Source organism: Lactuca saligna, chromosome 4 (genome assembly GCF_052625555.1).
Source record: "Lactuca saligna cultivar CGN05327 chromosome 4, ASM5262555v1, whole genome shotgun sequence".
Classification (NCBI taxonomy): Eukaryota; Viridiplantae; Streptophyta; class Magnoliopsida; order Asterales; family Asteraceae; genus Lactuca; species Lactuca saligna.
Genome location: NC_136420.1, coordinates 105,059,394 through 105,073,452, shown reverse-complemented (window position 1 = coordinate 105,073,452; position 14,059 = coordinate 105,059,394). Strand labels below are relative to the sequence as shown.

The 14,059-nt window shown below is 32.2% G+C and overlaps 2 protein-coding genes across 3 annotated transcripts; one reads left to right on the top strand and one right to left on the bottom strand.

The window, feature by feature from the left end:
- The first annotated feature begins 3,400 nt into the window (after nt 1-3,400).
- On the top strand, nt 3,401-7,640 carry LOC145042564 (protein ROOT INITIATION DEFECTIVE 3-like). Of its 2 annotated transcripts, XM_078991007.1 has the most exons (8): nt 3,401-3,875; nt 3,983-4,096; nt 4,171-4,304; nt 4,390-4,534; nt 4,628-4,830; nt 4,923-5,044; nt 6,853-7,082; nt 7,186-7,640. In XM_078991007.1, exons 1-8 carry the CDS (start codon nt 3,660-3,662, stop codon nt 7,375-7,377), a joined length of 1,356 nt encoding a protein of 451 aa, XP_078847133.1. In that variant the 5' UTR covers nt 3,401-3,659; the 3' UTR covers nt 7,378-7,640. The 2 variants fall into 2 exon arrangements, with proteins under 2 accessions (XP_078847133.1, XP_078847134.1); XM_078991008.1 differs by lacking the exons at nt 6,853-7,082; nt 7,186-7,640 and adding an exon at nt 5,398-5,478.
- Nucleotides 7,554-12,688, bottom strand: LOC145042563 (Leucine-rich repeat protein kinase family protein). The gene is made up of 7 exons (XM_078991006.1): nt 10,863-12,688; nt 9,224-9,357; nt 8,903-9,146; nt 8,523-8,734; nt 8,405-8,430; nt 8,208-8,319; nt 7,554-7,917 (listed from the first exon to the last, which is right to left on the bottom strand). The coding sequence occupies exons 1-7, from the start codon at nt 12,121-12,123 to the stop codon at nt 7,687-7,689; spliced, it is 2,220 nt and encodes a 739-aa protein (XP_078847132.1). The 5' UTR covers nt 12,124-12,688; the 3' UTR covers nt 7,554-7,686.
- Between the last annotated feature and the right edge of the window lie 1,371 nt (nt 12,689-14,059).

Sequence of the window (14,059 nt, the reverse complement as noted above, 5' to 3'; positions counted from 1 at the left end):
TTGATTATCAAAAAATTTAGATGGAGTTTAAATTATTTGATGAATAGCTAATGGTAAATAATTATTTAATCCTCATAAGATTTAAATTAATATAATTAATTTTTAATTAAAAGATAAAGAATAAATCTTAATTGGTTTATTTTAAATTAAATTAATTATTTTAATCTCAAAAATTTAAATTTATATATTATATGTATAGGACAAAGCCACTCAAATCAATAGTAGACCTCATTCACTAAGCCATATTATAAGGGGAGTTTAAGGAAACCGCCTATAAAAATGACCACCATTGAGTATCTATTCTTACCTGCCGCTCTCTTGCATGGTGGAGTGTCGTTAGTTGAACGAGTTTGATATGACATAATCTCATTAATAAGTATAATGATATAAAGTAACTAAACTATTTTTATAAAATCTCATTCTTAATTACTTTAGGAAAAATGTGAAAAGTATGCTAATCCTTAAAATTCTACATTATACTTTATAAGTAGTTAATGGAGTGCGTGTGTTTAACCGACATACTAATAGTGACTATAAAGAGTTATAATGGGCATTTTGAAAATTATCATTGTTGATGGAGCGTGTGTGGTTAACTGACACATTAATAAGAGATGATAAATGACATCGAGAGTGCCAACCGTATTTGTATGGTTATTCACTTATTGTTTGTGATCCTCGGTATACGAGTCAAAAATGAAAGAGCATAATCTAAAATTAAACATGATATTGATAGATTCAATAAATCTCAAAAAATCTAGGAGTTTCATAGTTCAAAACTGGTAAATTGCTTTTACCAATCTTTATAAATTCACGATAAGATTACGACATCCCTCTTCTTAGTTGTGAATTGTTATTTTGGATCATGACCGTAATTATTTATTATGGGTTAAAATAGGGATTATTTTCGTCTAACTAAAACTACTTTTTCTTTATAGATGTCTACTCCTGGTGATGCTTCTGCTCCTTCGTTGTCTACCCACCACTCGGGTTTCTCCCTACTATCGATCGTGTCCAAGGTGACATTTGATGGCACGACGTGGTGCCTGGAGGTTTCGGGACCGTTTTGGATGGACCTTATTACGACGTGGTAGCTTGAGTTCCACGACGTGTACATGGATTTATTTGCGACTGGGATTTTGGAATGGGGCTGAGTTCAACAACCACGACGTGGAAGTCTGTTGAAGTCAATGTTGACCGTTGACTTTTGGTCAAATTCCTAGTTCTAGAGTATAGACTAAGGTGAGACCTTATGTGATTCGACGAGTGGGTTATAGCACCTATTTCGTGACGTTGAGTTGGGATTTGTCTGATTTTTTGAGAAAGGTGAGTCTTCTCACTATACTATGTAGGATTATAGCTATTTTTTTACTCTTGCGTTGTATGTTGTGGTGGGGCCCATTATGATGGGTGAGATCCGATATGATGTTTGGGGTCTGATATGTGGGCAGGGCCTGATGTTATGTATGATATATGGTATTTTGGGAAACTCATCAAACTTTGTGCTTACGAATTTGTGGTTTAAACATTTCAGGTACTTCTGGTTCCAAATGGAAGGGTACGGTGTGACCACACAACATCCTCTCAATTTTTATTCCGCATTGTTATTTAGATTTACTCTCATGTTGAGAATATTTATATCGTGGTTGGTTTTTGGAACAATTGGTTGTATCTTTTTGGGTGTTTTGAAAATGAAATTTTTACTAGTATTTTTAGGACGTTATAGTAACACCAATGAAATTGTGAGACCATATCTGAAAACACATACTACTCTTGGGACCCAAAGAGTAATAAAGTTGCAAACCTTATTCTCAATCTTACTAAAAACTCTCAAAACTGGCCAAACTTGCTTAGAACTCTAAATCCTAAAGAAATAAATCATAAAGATATGGCTTTGAAGACTTATAAGAGTCCGGAGAATGCTCTAAAAAGGTTGTGATAAACTTTCTTTGATGCTTCCCCCCCCCCCCCCCCCATGATTTCTTCTTTCCTTCAAGGTGTGAAACAACTCAAGAATGGTGCAAAATGCAAAAGAGTTGAGATTAGGGTTTAGGTAGGGGTTCTTTGGAATGATGGAGGCCGAAGTTGGATGAAACCCTAGCCTTACATCCTTTAAATAGAGCTTAAGGCCCAAAACCTAGGGGTTTGTGCGCATTGCGGCACCGCATCGTGAACATTAAATGACCACCACGCCTATGGAGATGTGGAAACACCACGTTGTGGCGTCACAACCACCGCGCTGAGGAGAGGCAAACTCCTAAAACTCAAAATAGATTTAACCTATGCACAAAATTGACTTATACCAAAACCGAGCGTTTCACTATTTGAATATGTTATATTGTTCTTTATGTGTATGTCTTAATCACACCATGATCATGTGCATTCTCTTTTTTCTAATGTTGTATTGTGTTGCCAAAGGAAACATCGTTTGTTCTTTATTATGTTTTGATTCTAAATTGTATTTTTGTTTTTGGGTTATGAATTTTTCTAATTATTTATATGTATATAGTTAAACAGACAAAAAGCCTTTCGTGGCTACCACTACATTATTGAAACTTTATCCTCGTGATGTATGCTTTTTTTAGCTTCATTTTTAATTAAGTATGTATATGTAAATGGGTTTTCATATTTTGGTAGAATAAAAACCTGCACTCTAGGTGTTTGATCTTATTGGCAATTAGAAAACATAAAATACCTACTTCCACTTTATTCATTTTGTTCCTAATATTAGTAAAGAGATATGTTTACAATTTCAGGTGGAACAACACAAAGATGTGAAGATGAAGTTGAATTTGTTAATATGGTTGGTTGTTAGGTGGATGTAGGGTGGTTGTCAAAATAATAGAAGGAAGACGAGGGAGTAGAAATAGCATTCCGATGAAGAGGGAGAAGAAAGAACATTCCGGTGAAAATGGAGAAAAAAGTAGTGGAATTAGGCCACATCATCTCAATAATTCTAAGTGGAGTCCATGTGAACAACCAACAAGATTTACGTGCTATTTGACATAATCTGAATTTTTCGAATTGAAAAGAGAGATGATCGTATAAAATAAAAAAAAGAAGAGGGAAAAAGATTTGCTGAAAAATTAGAGTATTTTGAGAACACGATCCTTGTTTTTATTCATATACAACTATTTCTCTAGAAATTTAGAGGATGAAAGATTTAAGAGATTATCAAAGCTTTGAATCTAAAAATTTAAAATGTCTTAATTAAAAAATTAGGAGACTTCCAACCAACCATTAAGCCAAATCATTTAGCTGCTAACTTGTTATAATGACTTGGCTTAATAGGTTATTTTGATATGGGACACAAAAAAAAAAAAAAAATTATGGGCAATTTAAAACATAAAACCTAAAGCGTTACGCAATTTAGAATGTGATTGAGTGCATGGCGATCACCATCGTCGATTGCATAGATTGTCAAAATCGTATGCACTAAACATCAAAATTTGTGTGGGATACTCGTAATCCTTCTCCAGCTTTCACGCATTCCACCTTTACAGTTTTCACACCTGACATGGCGTACCACCATTGGCACGCAAACGGACAGGGGATTGCGGTAACAACAGATATCCCTGCTACCCGATCACTAAAACCCCTAAATTCTCCTTCCAAATCACAGCATTCAAACTGGGTTTCACTGGGAGTGGAAAGAGAGAGACATGAAGGAAGCATTGGTGGTTTGCGGAGACAAGAATTTAACGGTGGGACTCACGATTTGGGACATAGAAACAGGGGATCATCTTCTTCACATACCCACATGCGCTTCACACTTCCATGGACTCACTTGTTTGAGAAATCAGTACTTGGTCGCCTCTCAAATTCACCTCCCTGGCTCCGTCGCTGGCGGCGTCATCTTCACCTGGCCTTTCTCTAAGGTACTACTTCTACGATCAATTCAATTTAGGATATTTTCCCACAATTCCAATGATCCATTTGAGGGTTTTACCAAATTCTTACGTTGATTCGTACTAAATGATTTCAGCCTCGTTCATCATTACGGAGCTATACCATTGAAGCCATTGGGCCGATTTCAAGCACGAAAGATGGTATATATTTGGCAGGTGGAGCCATTTCTGGAAATCTCTACATTTGGGAGGTATATAATCTTCTACTACACTACATCAAGGTTATTTTTCCCCCAAATATCATCTTGATTGAATTTTTTCACAGGTTATTAGTGGTAAATTGCTCAAAACTTGGCATGCACATAATTCGCCAATAACTTGTTTGGCTTTTTCTAATGATGCCTCTCTACTTATATCTGGATCCGAAGATGGAATGATAGTTGTTTGGCCAATGATAAGGTAACAACATCTATGGTTTATTTAAAGGTTTATGACATATGCACAACAAACTATCTGAAAATTTGCTTATTCATTTTCGTGCCAGTTTACTAGATGATAAAAATTTAGAATCCTCTGATTTATCGCTAAGTGTTTCAACTGAGCATAAATCCTTCATAACTGGACTCTTACCATCTTCATCTGTCTCTCAATCAGTTTTTGTATCAAGCTCACTTGATGGCACATGCAAGGTGAATTTAGTATCATGTTTGATATTAATATAATGGTATTTGTGTGCATCTTTGATATATTAAATGTTTCCAAATTATGTCTTTTATAAATAGGTATGGGAGCTTGTAAAAGGGACACTTTTGCAAACTTGGTCTTTTCCACAACCGATAACTGCAACAGTTCTTGACCCTTTGGAGAGATTTCTGTTTTCTGGAAGTGCAGATGGAAGGATCTTTATGACCCCATTTGATGTTGGATTGATGAAGGAGGCTTCCTTTGATTCAGAGGATCAAAAATTGGAATTGAATGGACATAAGTATGTGTTTACTTTTTAATTGTTGGTTATGTTATATAAATTGATGTTAGATTGTGAACAACTTGTATAATTTGATTCGATTGGAATTGTAGGGAATCTATTACAACATTGACTTTTTGTAAATCCGGTCTTATTTCTGCTTCTGAGGATTGTACTGTTTGCTTGTGGAATGTTATTGAGGGTGTGATCATTCGACGATTTAATCATCACAAAGGTAATTAACTAACTGCTATTACTTTATATTAGTTAAAGAAAGTTCATGATATAGTTGTTAAGAAAATAGGAAAATTAGTTCTGTGATCGATGGAATTTCTATGCTTTCCTTTTCGGATATACCATGAAAACTGAAATATTTTCTGTTGAAAATTTTCTTGTTATTTTTACCTATTTGTACATTCGTAACTATTACGAATAAATTATTGGTACCAATTTGGGTGTATAAGATTTCTTTATTGGAAGATATAGTGTTAGAAACCCGAATTAATAGGCAATAAATGACCTTATTTTTCTAGTGAATATTGTTAATTCTTATAGAATTAACCCATCTATAAGTTCTTTTTGTTTTAGGACAACTCGATGAAGGTTAACTTAACTGATAGTGACAAGGGGTTTGCAAAAGTACCTATGATCGGTGTTCTCTATTTTGAGCATGTTTGAGAACGTCTAATAATCTAATTCTTCAATGCGATTGGAAACAAGATTAGCAATCAATTATTATATTATATATAAAGAAGTTCTCACCGAATCAATTGATTTCATAGAATTGATTTTAGTAAATCAATTATTTATTTCATAATTAGAATTTATTTCATAGAATTAATTTCACCGGGGTAACTATCTCTATATATACATGACCGATTTCTCTTGTCCAACGCACATTCTTCTTCATAGGAATAATAAAACAGTTACAAAGCATAGCAAAAAGTAAACATCATTTATAATTATTAAAAAACAATCTTCCCTTATTTTAATAAACCGGTTGAAGATACATTTGGTGTAAAGGAGAGAAACGTTGTTGACTTTAAGAGTATGAGAGGTCTTTGTGCAAATGGAAATTTTGAAAACGCGTTTGGTTTATTCAGTTTTCCAAAAAATTTCAAGAAAATGAAAATTTTCAGTTTTCCAAGTTGTATGTAAATTATAAAAGTGATTTTTACAGTTTTCCAAAGTTTTCCAAATTTCTAAGATGAAAAATGAAAACTCCGTTCGGTTTTTACCAAACGCGTTTTCTAAAATTTTCATTGAAAATTGAAAATGAAAACTCAATTCTATTTTCTGAAAACATTTTCTTAGAAAATGAAAACAATTTTCTACAACCAAACGCACTCTTACTAGTTATAAACTTCCATCAAACTATAAAGCAAAAGCCTAAACAATGAAAAGCTTTAGCTAACAAGATTTTCTCATTTCGAGATCACAAAATTTGATCAACAAGAAAAGTCGTTTTGTTAGAGCTAAAATGCTTTCAACGTCCTCCCAAAATTCTTCACTTTTGATGGTGTAACAATCGTTGTTCCGATAATCTAAAGTTTTTTTTCATCACCTTGATCGACTAAATCCATCCAATACTTAAACACAATGGTTATAGAAAAAATCTCTCTACAATCCATTAACCATTTCAATAAAATGTAATTAGATGCAAATATTGTCGTTGCCACTTTTATTGTCGCTGCCATTTCCGCTGGCTATGTGATTTGTCAAAATTACCCATAATGAAATTGTCAAATTCAATCCATCCAAGAAACCAACATTTCATAGATTCCTGTAGCTGGAGATGCTCAATAACTAGGCCCCAACTCCATTATTACTTTCTGAATTATTTCTTACGTAACCTATAATAATTTGAGTTCCTATGGCCTATATATTGTGGGTGGTTATGGATGCTCGGTAAGTAGGGACAGGGAGTAGTTAGTAGTTAGTATGCAATAAATTAGGAGAAAAAAAATAACAACCTTATTTTGTTAATTTATTTACAAATCCTAAAAAACACGACATTCTTGATATTATTATCCATACATGCAGGTTTTATTACTAATATGGTTGTGATCCCACACTCCTCACTCCTCCCCTTGCCACATCATCATCGCCAATTTACGAATTTGCCCGTATCATTACTCCAAAAGTATCCTCACCAAGACGATCCATCTAATTCAAGTATTACCCTTCTTCTACCATCTTCTTCTACGCAACAACAAATTACTCATGAGTATCAAAGTGCCAACTTACTGGAACAACAGAGTATTGATTTAGAGGTTTACTCTCACTTGATGATGCATTACCTTTTTTTTTTTAAAAGAAAAATGAAGTGAAATTACTTATGTGCCCTTGTTTTATTTTTTTATTTGTGCACTGCAGGTAGAAAGGACACCGGAAGCCTTACAGTTGAAAGTGGAAACGAACGTTGAGAATAGATTATTGATCACTAACATGACAAAGCATGTGATAGAGATGAACAGTCACTTACAATCACGTTTGCTTGATTTAACTCAACTTCGTCTTCTACAAAATGAAACTCATACAAAAAGTAACACCACACATAAATCATAAATTTAATCAAACAAACAAATATATATTTTTTTAAAATGTTGTATGGATGAACAGCTAAGTAGATAAATGACTGTAAGAATAATGGATATATGATGAATGTGTGGAGTAAGTTGACAAAGAAGGTTTCTCTTACATAATCCATTATTGTCATCGTTGTATATTAAGTCCCATCAAGATACATGATAAAGTGAATATATACAATTACATTCATAAAAGTCAAAATTATTTAATACATGAAAAAGAAAGAGTAATATTGGAATAAAGGTCTCTAATAGCTTATTTTATATACAATTACTACAAGGCAAAATATCAACACCCCATGAATAAAACTTTTTCAGCAGATTGTTGGGTCCCAGCTTGAATTTGAGCAGCATACTGCAAGTGCCAAAGCACGTCTTCAAAAGAGGGTCTTGCCCATGAATCACCACAAAAGCATTTTTTGGTTATGGAGATTATAACCGAAAGTGATTCCTGTGAGCAGGAATCAAGTACAACAGGGTCCACTACTTTCTTCCGTTCCTCTTCACTTCCAAAAGAAGCCTGTAAATATATCAAAATATATCAAAACAAACAACAATACCCAAATCCCATAACAAAGATTTTTTCAAAGTATCATATCTTAATAAGAAAAACAATATAAAACACAACTTGTGTTTTTCTTATTAACATATTATACTTTGAAAAATCTATCCAATTATAGTGATGAACATTGCTTTTTATATAGATGGCATTGCTATAAATGGGTAGATTTTTTAAAGTAATACCAAGAAATGGAAATACATAATTCTTTCTTGTATTTAACATTTTTTTTATTATAATTAAGAAAATACCATCTCATTCATCAAAAATTCATCTTTTCTAGATGCGGCAGAAGGTCCAACAAGGGACTCAAGTAGAATGAATCCAAAGCTGTAGACATCATCCTCTAAGTTCTTCATTTGCCTACAAAAATACACACATTCTCTCTCAAAATCCACAAGAAAGTCAAAAGTTAACGTTTTTTCCTTTTTGTTTTTTTTCCCCTTACCATGATTCTACACCTTCCCCATTCGCCTACAAAACAACAAACATTAAAAAAAGGTCAGATCTTGCAATTAAATGCTCAAGTAAAAGGTAATTATGATAAAACATTTCTTTTTTCATACATCTTGTTTAATATCTTCCGCTATAATCGAAAGCCCATAGTCACTCAGTTTTCCCATCCCATCTTCATTCAACAAAATATTATTTGCTTTCAATCGATTACTAAAAAAACCAGGAATGAGTCCAGTGTGAAGAAAATGCACAGCTTTAGCCACACCAGTTAAAATCCTCAATCTATCTCCCCATTTAAGAACAACATTCTCACTTCCATTCCCTGCATAAAACGCTAAAACTTCAATCACACATCTCAAATTTACAAATTCAACAAGGGAATTTATTTAAGTTTGTCCTCTTTATACCATTATGACATATTAGAGCCATTCATAGTGGTATAAAAAGGAATCACCAATTTCACAATTTATATACCAAAAAAAAAACTTACCAGAAAGAAGCGAACGATAATTCCCATTATGCACATATTCATACACAAGATACACTTTATTTGATTCACCATTATCTTGCCCTTCACCACTAATACAATGCCCCAAAAGGCAAACCAAATGTGGGTGTCGAAGCCTTGCGAGCAAATCCAACCTTAATTTAAGGTTTCTAATCGTGTACTTTTTAGACACTGTCAAATGTCTTATTGCAATGTCTGTCCCATTTTCAAGCTTCCCTTTGTAGATCTGGATAAAAGTATATATGTATAATAAGTGATCTTAAATTTGTCGAGAATGCATACATTGTGCTTTAAGATTTGTACCTTGCCCGTTGAACCTTCCCCTATTAAGGTAGATCTGTGGAAGTTGTTAGTAGCTTCCTTTAACTCTTCAAAAGAAAACAATCTGTGAACTGGGATTCCTTCTGTTCCTAACTTTGCAGCCTCTGAAACCAATCCTAATTAACAAAATAAACCAATCAAAATTCAATTCATGATTATGGGTGTTTGGCATTGTTTTTTGAACTCTGCTTTTGACAAACTAACTTATTGACTTATGATTTTTTCGAAAGGAGTTTTTCAAAAATGTATGGATTAGTTTTCGTGGTAGAAAAGTCAATAAGTTAAAAAATATATGGCTAGCTTATACATATAAAATAAAATAAAAATAATTTATTGACTTGTGACTTTTTCAAAAATGAGATATGTCTAACTTTTCAAAAGCTATTTTTTGAAGGTGTTTTTAACTTTTCAAGAAGCTTATCATTGCCAAAATTTATTTTTGACTTAGTAACTTTTGAAAAACTAATAAATCAATGAGCAGTTTTTTTTTAAGAGAAATTAAATATCCTTTTACTTTTTGTTTTTATAAAATCTTCCTATCCTAACATTTAATGTAAATTTAATGATATTTTAATATATACTAATATCACACCTATTATCATTTAATTGGATAAAAGATTTGTAAGAATAAAAATAGAAGAATATTTAATCGTTTTTAAATGAAATCTCATCGAAAATCACAAAAATAAACACATTTAATGAAGTGGCCACCTTTTGTCCATTTACATAAACTTACAATCAATTTAGCAACGACATTAATTGCGGTCACCTTTACTCACAAAAGGCCGCAAAAAACTTTAAAAGAAAATCTTTTCCAAATAACATCATTTCCTAAAAATATGAGTGGTGGGGACCATTTATAAAAAAAATAATGTGAGATTTGCAAAATGCAAATGATGTCATTATGTTTAAAGGGTCAAAAAGTCCACTTCGTTTATTGGACTATGGCATTTTGGTAATTTTCGTGTTCCCAAAAATTAATTTTGACATGTTTAATGCATTGAGAATGTTTTTTTAAACTTAATACTCATCAAGACATTCTCAATGCATTATCTATAAACATTCTCAATGCATTAAGTTTAAAAAAACATTTTGTATTATGCATTAAGACTATGTTTGGTGTACTAACTGAAAAGTTGGCTGATAGCTGAAAAGTTAGCTGATAATTGAAAAACTAGTTGATAAAAAATAACGGTTGGTAAAAATAGCTGAAAAATATAAAATTACATAAAAAGATATGTAAAAGTATGTGTTTCTATAATTAATTAAGGGATGTATGGAAATTTTTAAAAAAACTCATAAAAAGCTAGTCTAAGGGGGTGTTTGGTTTAGCTTTTCACAACCAAAAGTCTTTTTTGGAAAAGAAAAAGAAGCAAAAGATGTTTGGCAAATTAGTTTTAAAAGCCACTTTTGAATTTTTACATAAGGAAAATGAATTTTTTGGAAAAGTCAGATATCCTAACTTTTTATAACTTTTCCAAAAAGGATTTTTGGGGTTTGAAAAGCTAAGCCAAACACCTCCAAGTAGCTTTTCAAAAAGCTAGCTTTTCAAAAAGCTAGCTTATAATTTACTTTTTAGACTATGACACCCAAACAATGCCTAAAGAAACACTCTGCTTACTTGCACTGGTTAAAAGTTCAGATGGGTAGCCCGTAACAGAGTAATCTTGGACCGATTTATGCAGCAATTTCTGTTCAGATACTCCTCGAGCACAAAGCTTCTTAGAAAGAATCACAAACCCTAATACCAAAAGCACAAGAAACATAATACTCCCTAAAATCACTCCAATAATTATCACTGGATTCCTTCTATGTCCAGAATCTTTCAAATCTTTAGTTTCCACTTCTACCCCTCGAGCTTCTTCTACACAATACGATGCTGGATGCTGACGTGTCACATCAATCATGAGGCAATTCCCGTCATATTTAACGGTTTTATTGTTGGATTCGTTCGTTAAGCATAACGGCAAGGAGCCTGTAAATCGGTTTTGTGAAATGTCGACGTTTGCGAGTTTGTTTCCACATTGTAAGTGAACCGGAAGTGAACCGGACAACTTATTTGATGTTAGATTTAAGTAAGTAATGGATGAAGATGAGAATAGAGAAAACGGGGGAACACCAGAGAGTGAATTGAATGAAAGATCGAGTTCTTGAAGGTGGTTGAGTTGACTGTATTTGACCGGGATTTGACCAGAAAACGAGTTGTTATTCAGATACAAAATGATCAAACTGTTTGGCAAATCTTGTAGATCTGGTAAATCACCAGAAAACCCATTTTCGCTCAAGCTTAAACTGGTCAAACTTGATAACAAGTCAACGCCTTTAGGAAAACTACCATTCAAGAAATTCCCATCAAGATTCACACTTTGAAGACTCACCATTCTTGAAAGAGTTGGAGGAATTGAGCCATACAAGAAATTATAACTCAAATCAATGTATTGGAGTGTGTTTAATCTTTGAATTTTGTTAGGAAGTGGGCCCCAGATTCCTAAAGACACCAGACTAAGAACTTTCAAGCTTGTTAATCTTGATAAAGTGGCAATCAAAGAGTCGATTGAGAAGTTTTGAGATAGTGTTTGTGAAGGAATCGGAAACCCATGAAAAGAACCCGAATTTACCTTCTTTGGCGTTTGATCGGAAGCAAATCCCATGATTTTAAGCTCTGAAACAAAGTTGTTTTCGCATGTGACATTGACTTGTGGTGATGACACGTAGCAGAAATCAGTACTTGTGTCGAGCCAAATATCCAATTGCTTCGGGTACTCCAGTTGTTTTCGGAGCTGCAGGAGGACTTGTTTTTGCGAAGGTTGGATTGCATTCGCGAAGAAGAAACTCCATGAAATTGTCAAGAACAGAAGGGAATAAAACCTGCAAATCGCCATTAAAATGCTCCGTTCTTTTGTTTGAGTTTCTTGATAGTAGCCCAACAAGATAAACCGAATCTTTAGGAAGTAGAAGTCAAGAATGGAGTATTTTAAAGAAAGAGAACAGACAAATGTTCTCCCCTGTTTTTATTTGAAATCAAGATTTGGTTTTTTAAATGAATTTGGAGGAATCGAAAGAAGAAAGTAGAAAACAAAGGATGAAATCTGATGTGGGTAGTTGAAATTTAATGTCAGTATGTGAGAGAAATTTTCAGAAATTGGAAGTTCCAATGCATTTAGTGCTGTCCACATGGGGTTTTGCTGCCATTGAAGAAGACAGAGATCAAGAAATTAAAGAGGTGTGCTTTTTAGGACTTTTTCTTTCTTCCATACCATACATAGATATAGATATATACGCATTAATGCGTAAATGAAGATCGCAAAAAGGATTTTCGAATTAACCTTGATGAATGATGCATTTGAGCTTGTACATAATGCATAGACTATAGTACAGTAGCACTAAATCCAGGTAGCTCTACAGTCCACGTGCTAAACCTTCCAGTCGGTGCATATTTTAGTCATGAATGTCATGAAATGTGTGAATTCAAGAACGATGATCATTTAATTAGATAATATAATAGCAAATGACAAATATATATATATATATATATATATATATATATATATATATATATATATATATATATATATATATATATATATATATATATATATATATATATATATATATATATATATATATATATATATATATATATATATTTTAAATTAGCCCAAAAATAAAGATTTCCCCACAAATAATCATGTGTATTTTGTGGAGTATTTGCGAAATGTCAAAACGTTTATCTTTTACTAGTTTTTGAAAAAATAAACTTAAAAAAATGATTACATTTGTAATTTTCTAAATAAATAATAGTATGTTAAAGGATATATAAAAGTATTTTATTATATTTGTTTTAACTGTTATTTATTGATGTTTGCATAGTTAAATGACATTCTTTTGAACTTCTTTATATATTTAGATTTTAGATAACTTATCATATATTATTCTAACATTTTAATTTTCCAACACATCAATCCCATTCTCAAAGATTCTTCAACATGGTAATTTGAGGGTTTCTGTGGCATTCAAGAATGGCGCTGCCTCCATACCATAGATAGATAGATGATCAAAATTTCAAAGGGCAAAACGGGTATTTGGTTTGTTCTTTGATGGCTAGGAGAGCAATTAAGAGACAGGCTGTCACTGTTCATTAACAATATGAAATTGGGCAAAATTCCAAGTTGCCCCCATCCTTAATTTGGAAATATTTACTTGGACAAAGGTAGAGTTCAAGAATCAATCCGTCGATAAGACATATATTCATTTAATAAGTCTTTCATTAATAAAAGTCGTTAGTTAAACTTTATAAACCAATAGCATTTGAATGAAAATAGTTCTTTAGATAAAAGTTTTGTTTGCAATAGAGGATAAATATAAAATTTATGTTTGGCAAATGTGGTTGGAGCATGTTAGCAGATAGCTAATAGTTGGTTGATGGATGTTGTAAGCTAAAAATGTCGTTTTTATTTGAATATAGGTATTCTTGAAAATTAATCGTAAGTTTTTTATAAGGTAGTAGGTGTGAGCCTATATATTACATGAGTGTATTTAAAACAATTAAATATATATAAACATTTGAGAAATTTGAATTTATAAGAAAAATGAGAAAAATATTGAATTACTAAAATTAAAGTGTTTGTTTTTTCTCTTTTAAATTTAAACAAATCATTTAGAAAAAATAATCAAAGTAAATTAATGAGATTTTACTTTCAAATTTTGAAGTTATAAGAAAAATCCATTAATGAAATTGATATGCATTTATTATTAAATTTAAATACTATATGAAATTTAATAAAATAAGAAAACCACAAAATTACATGTGGAATAAAA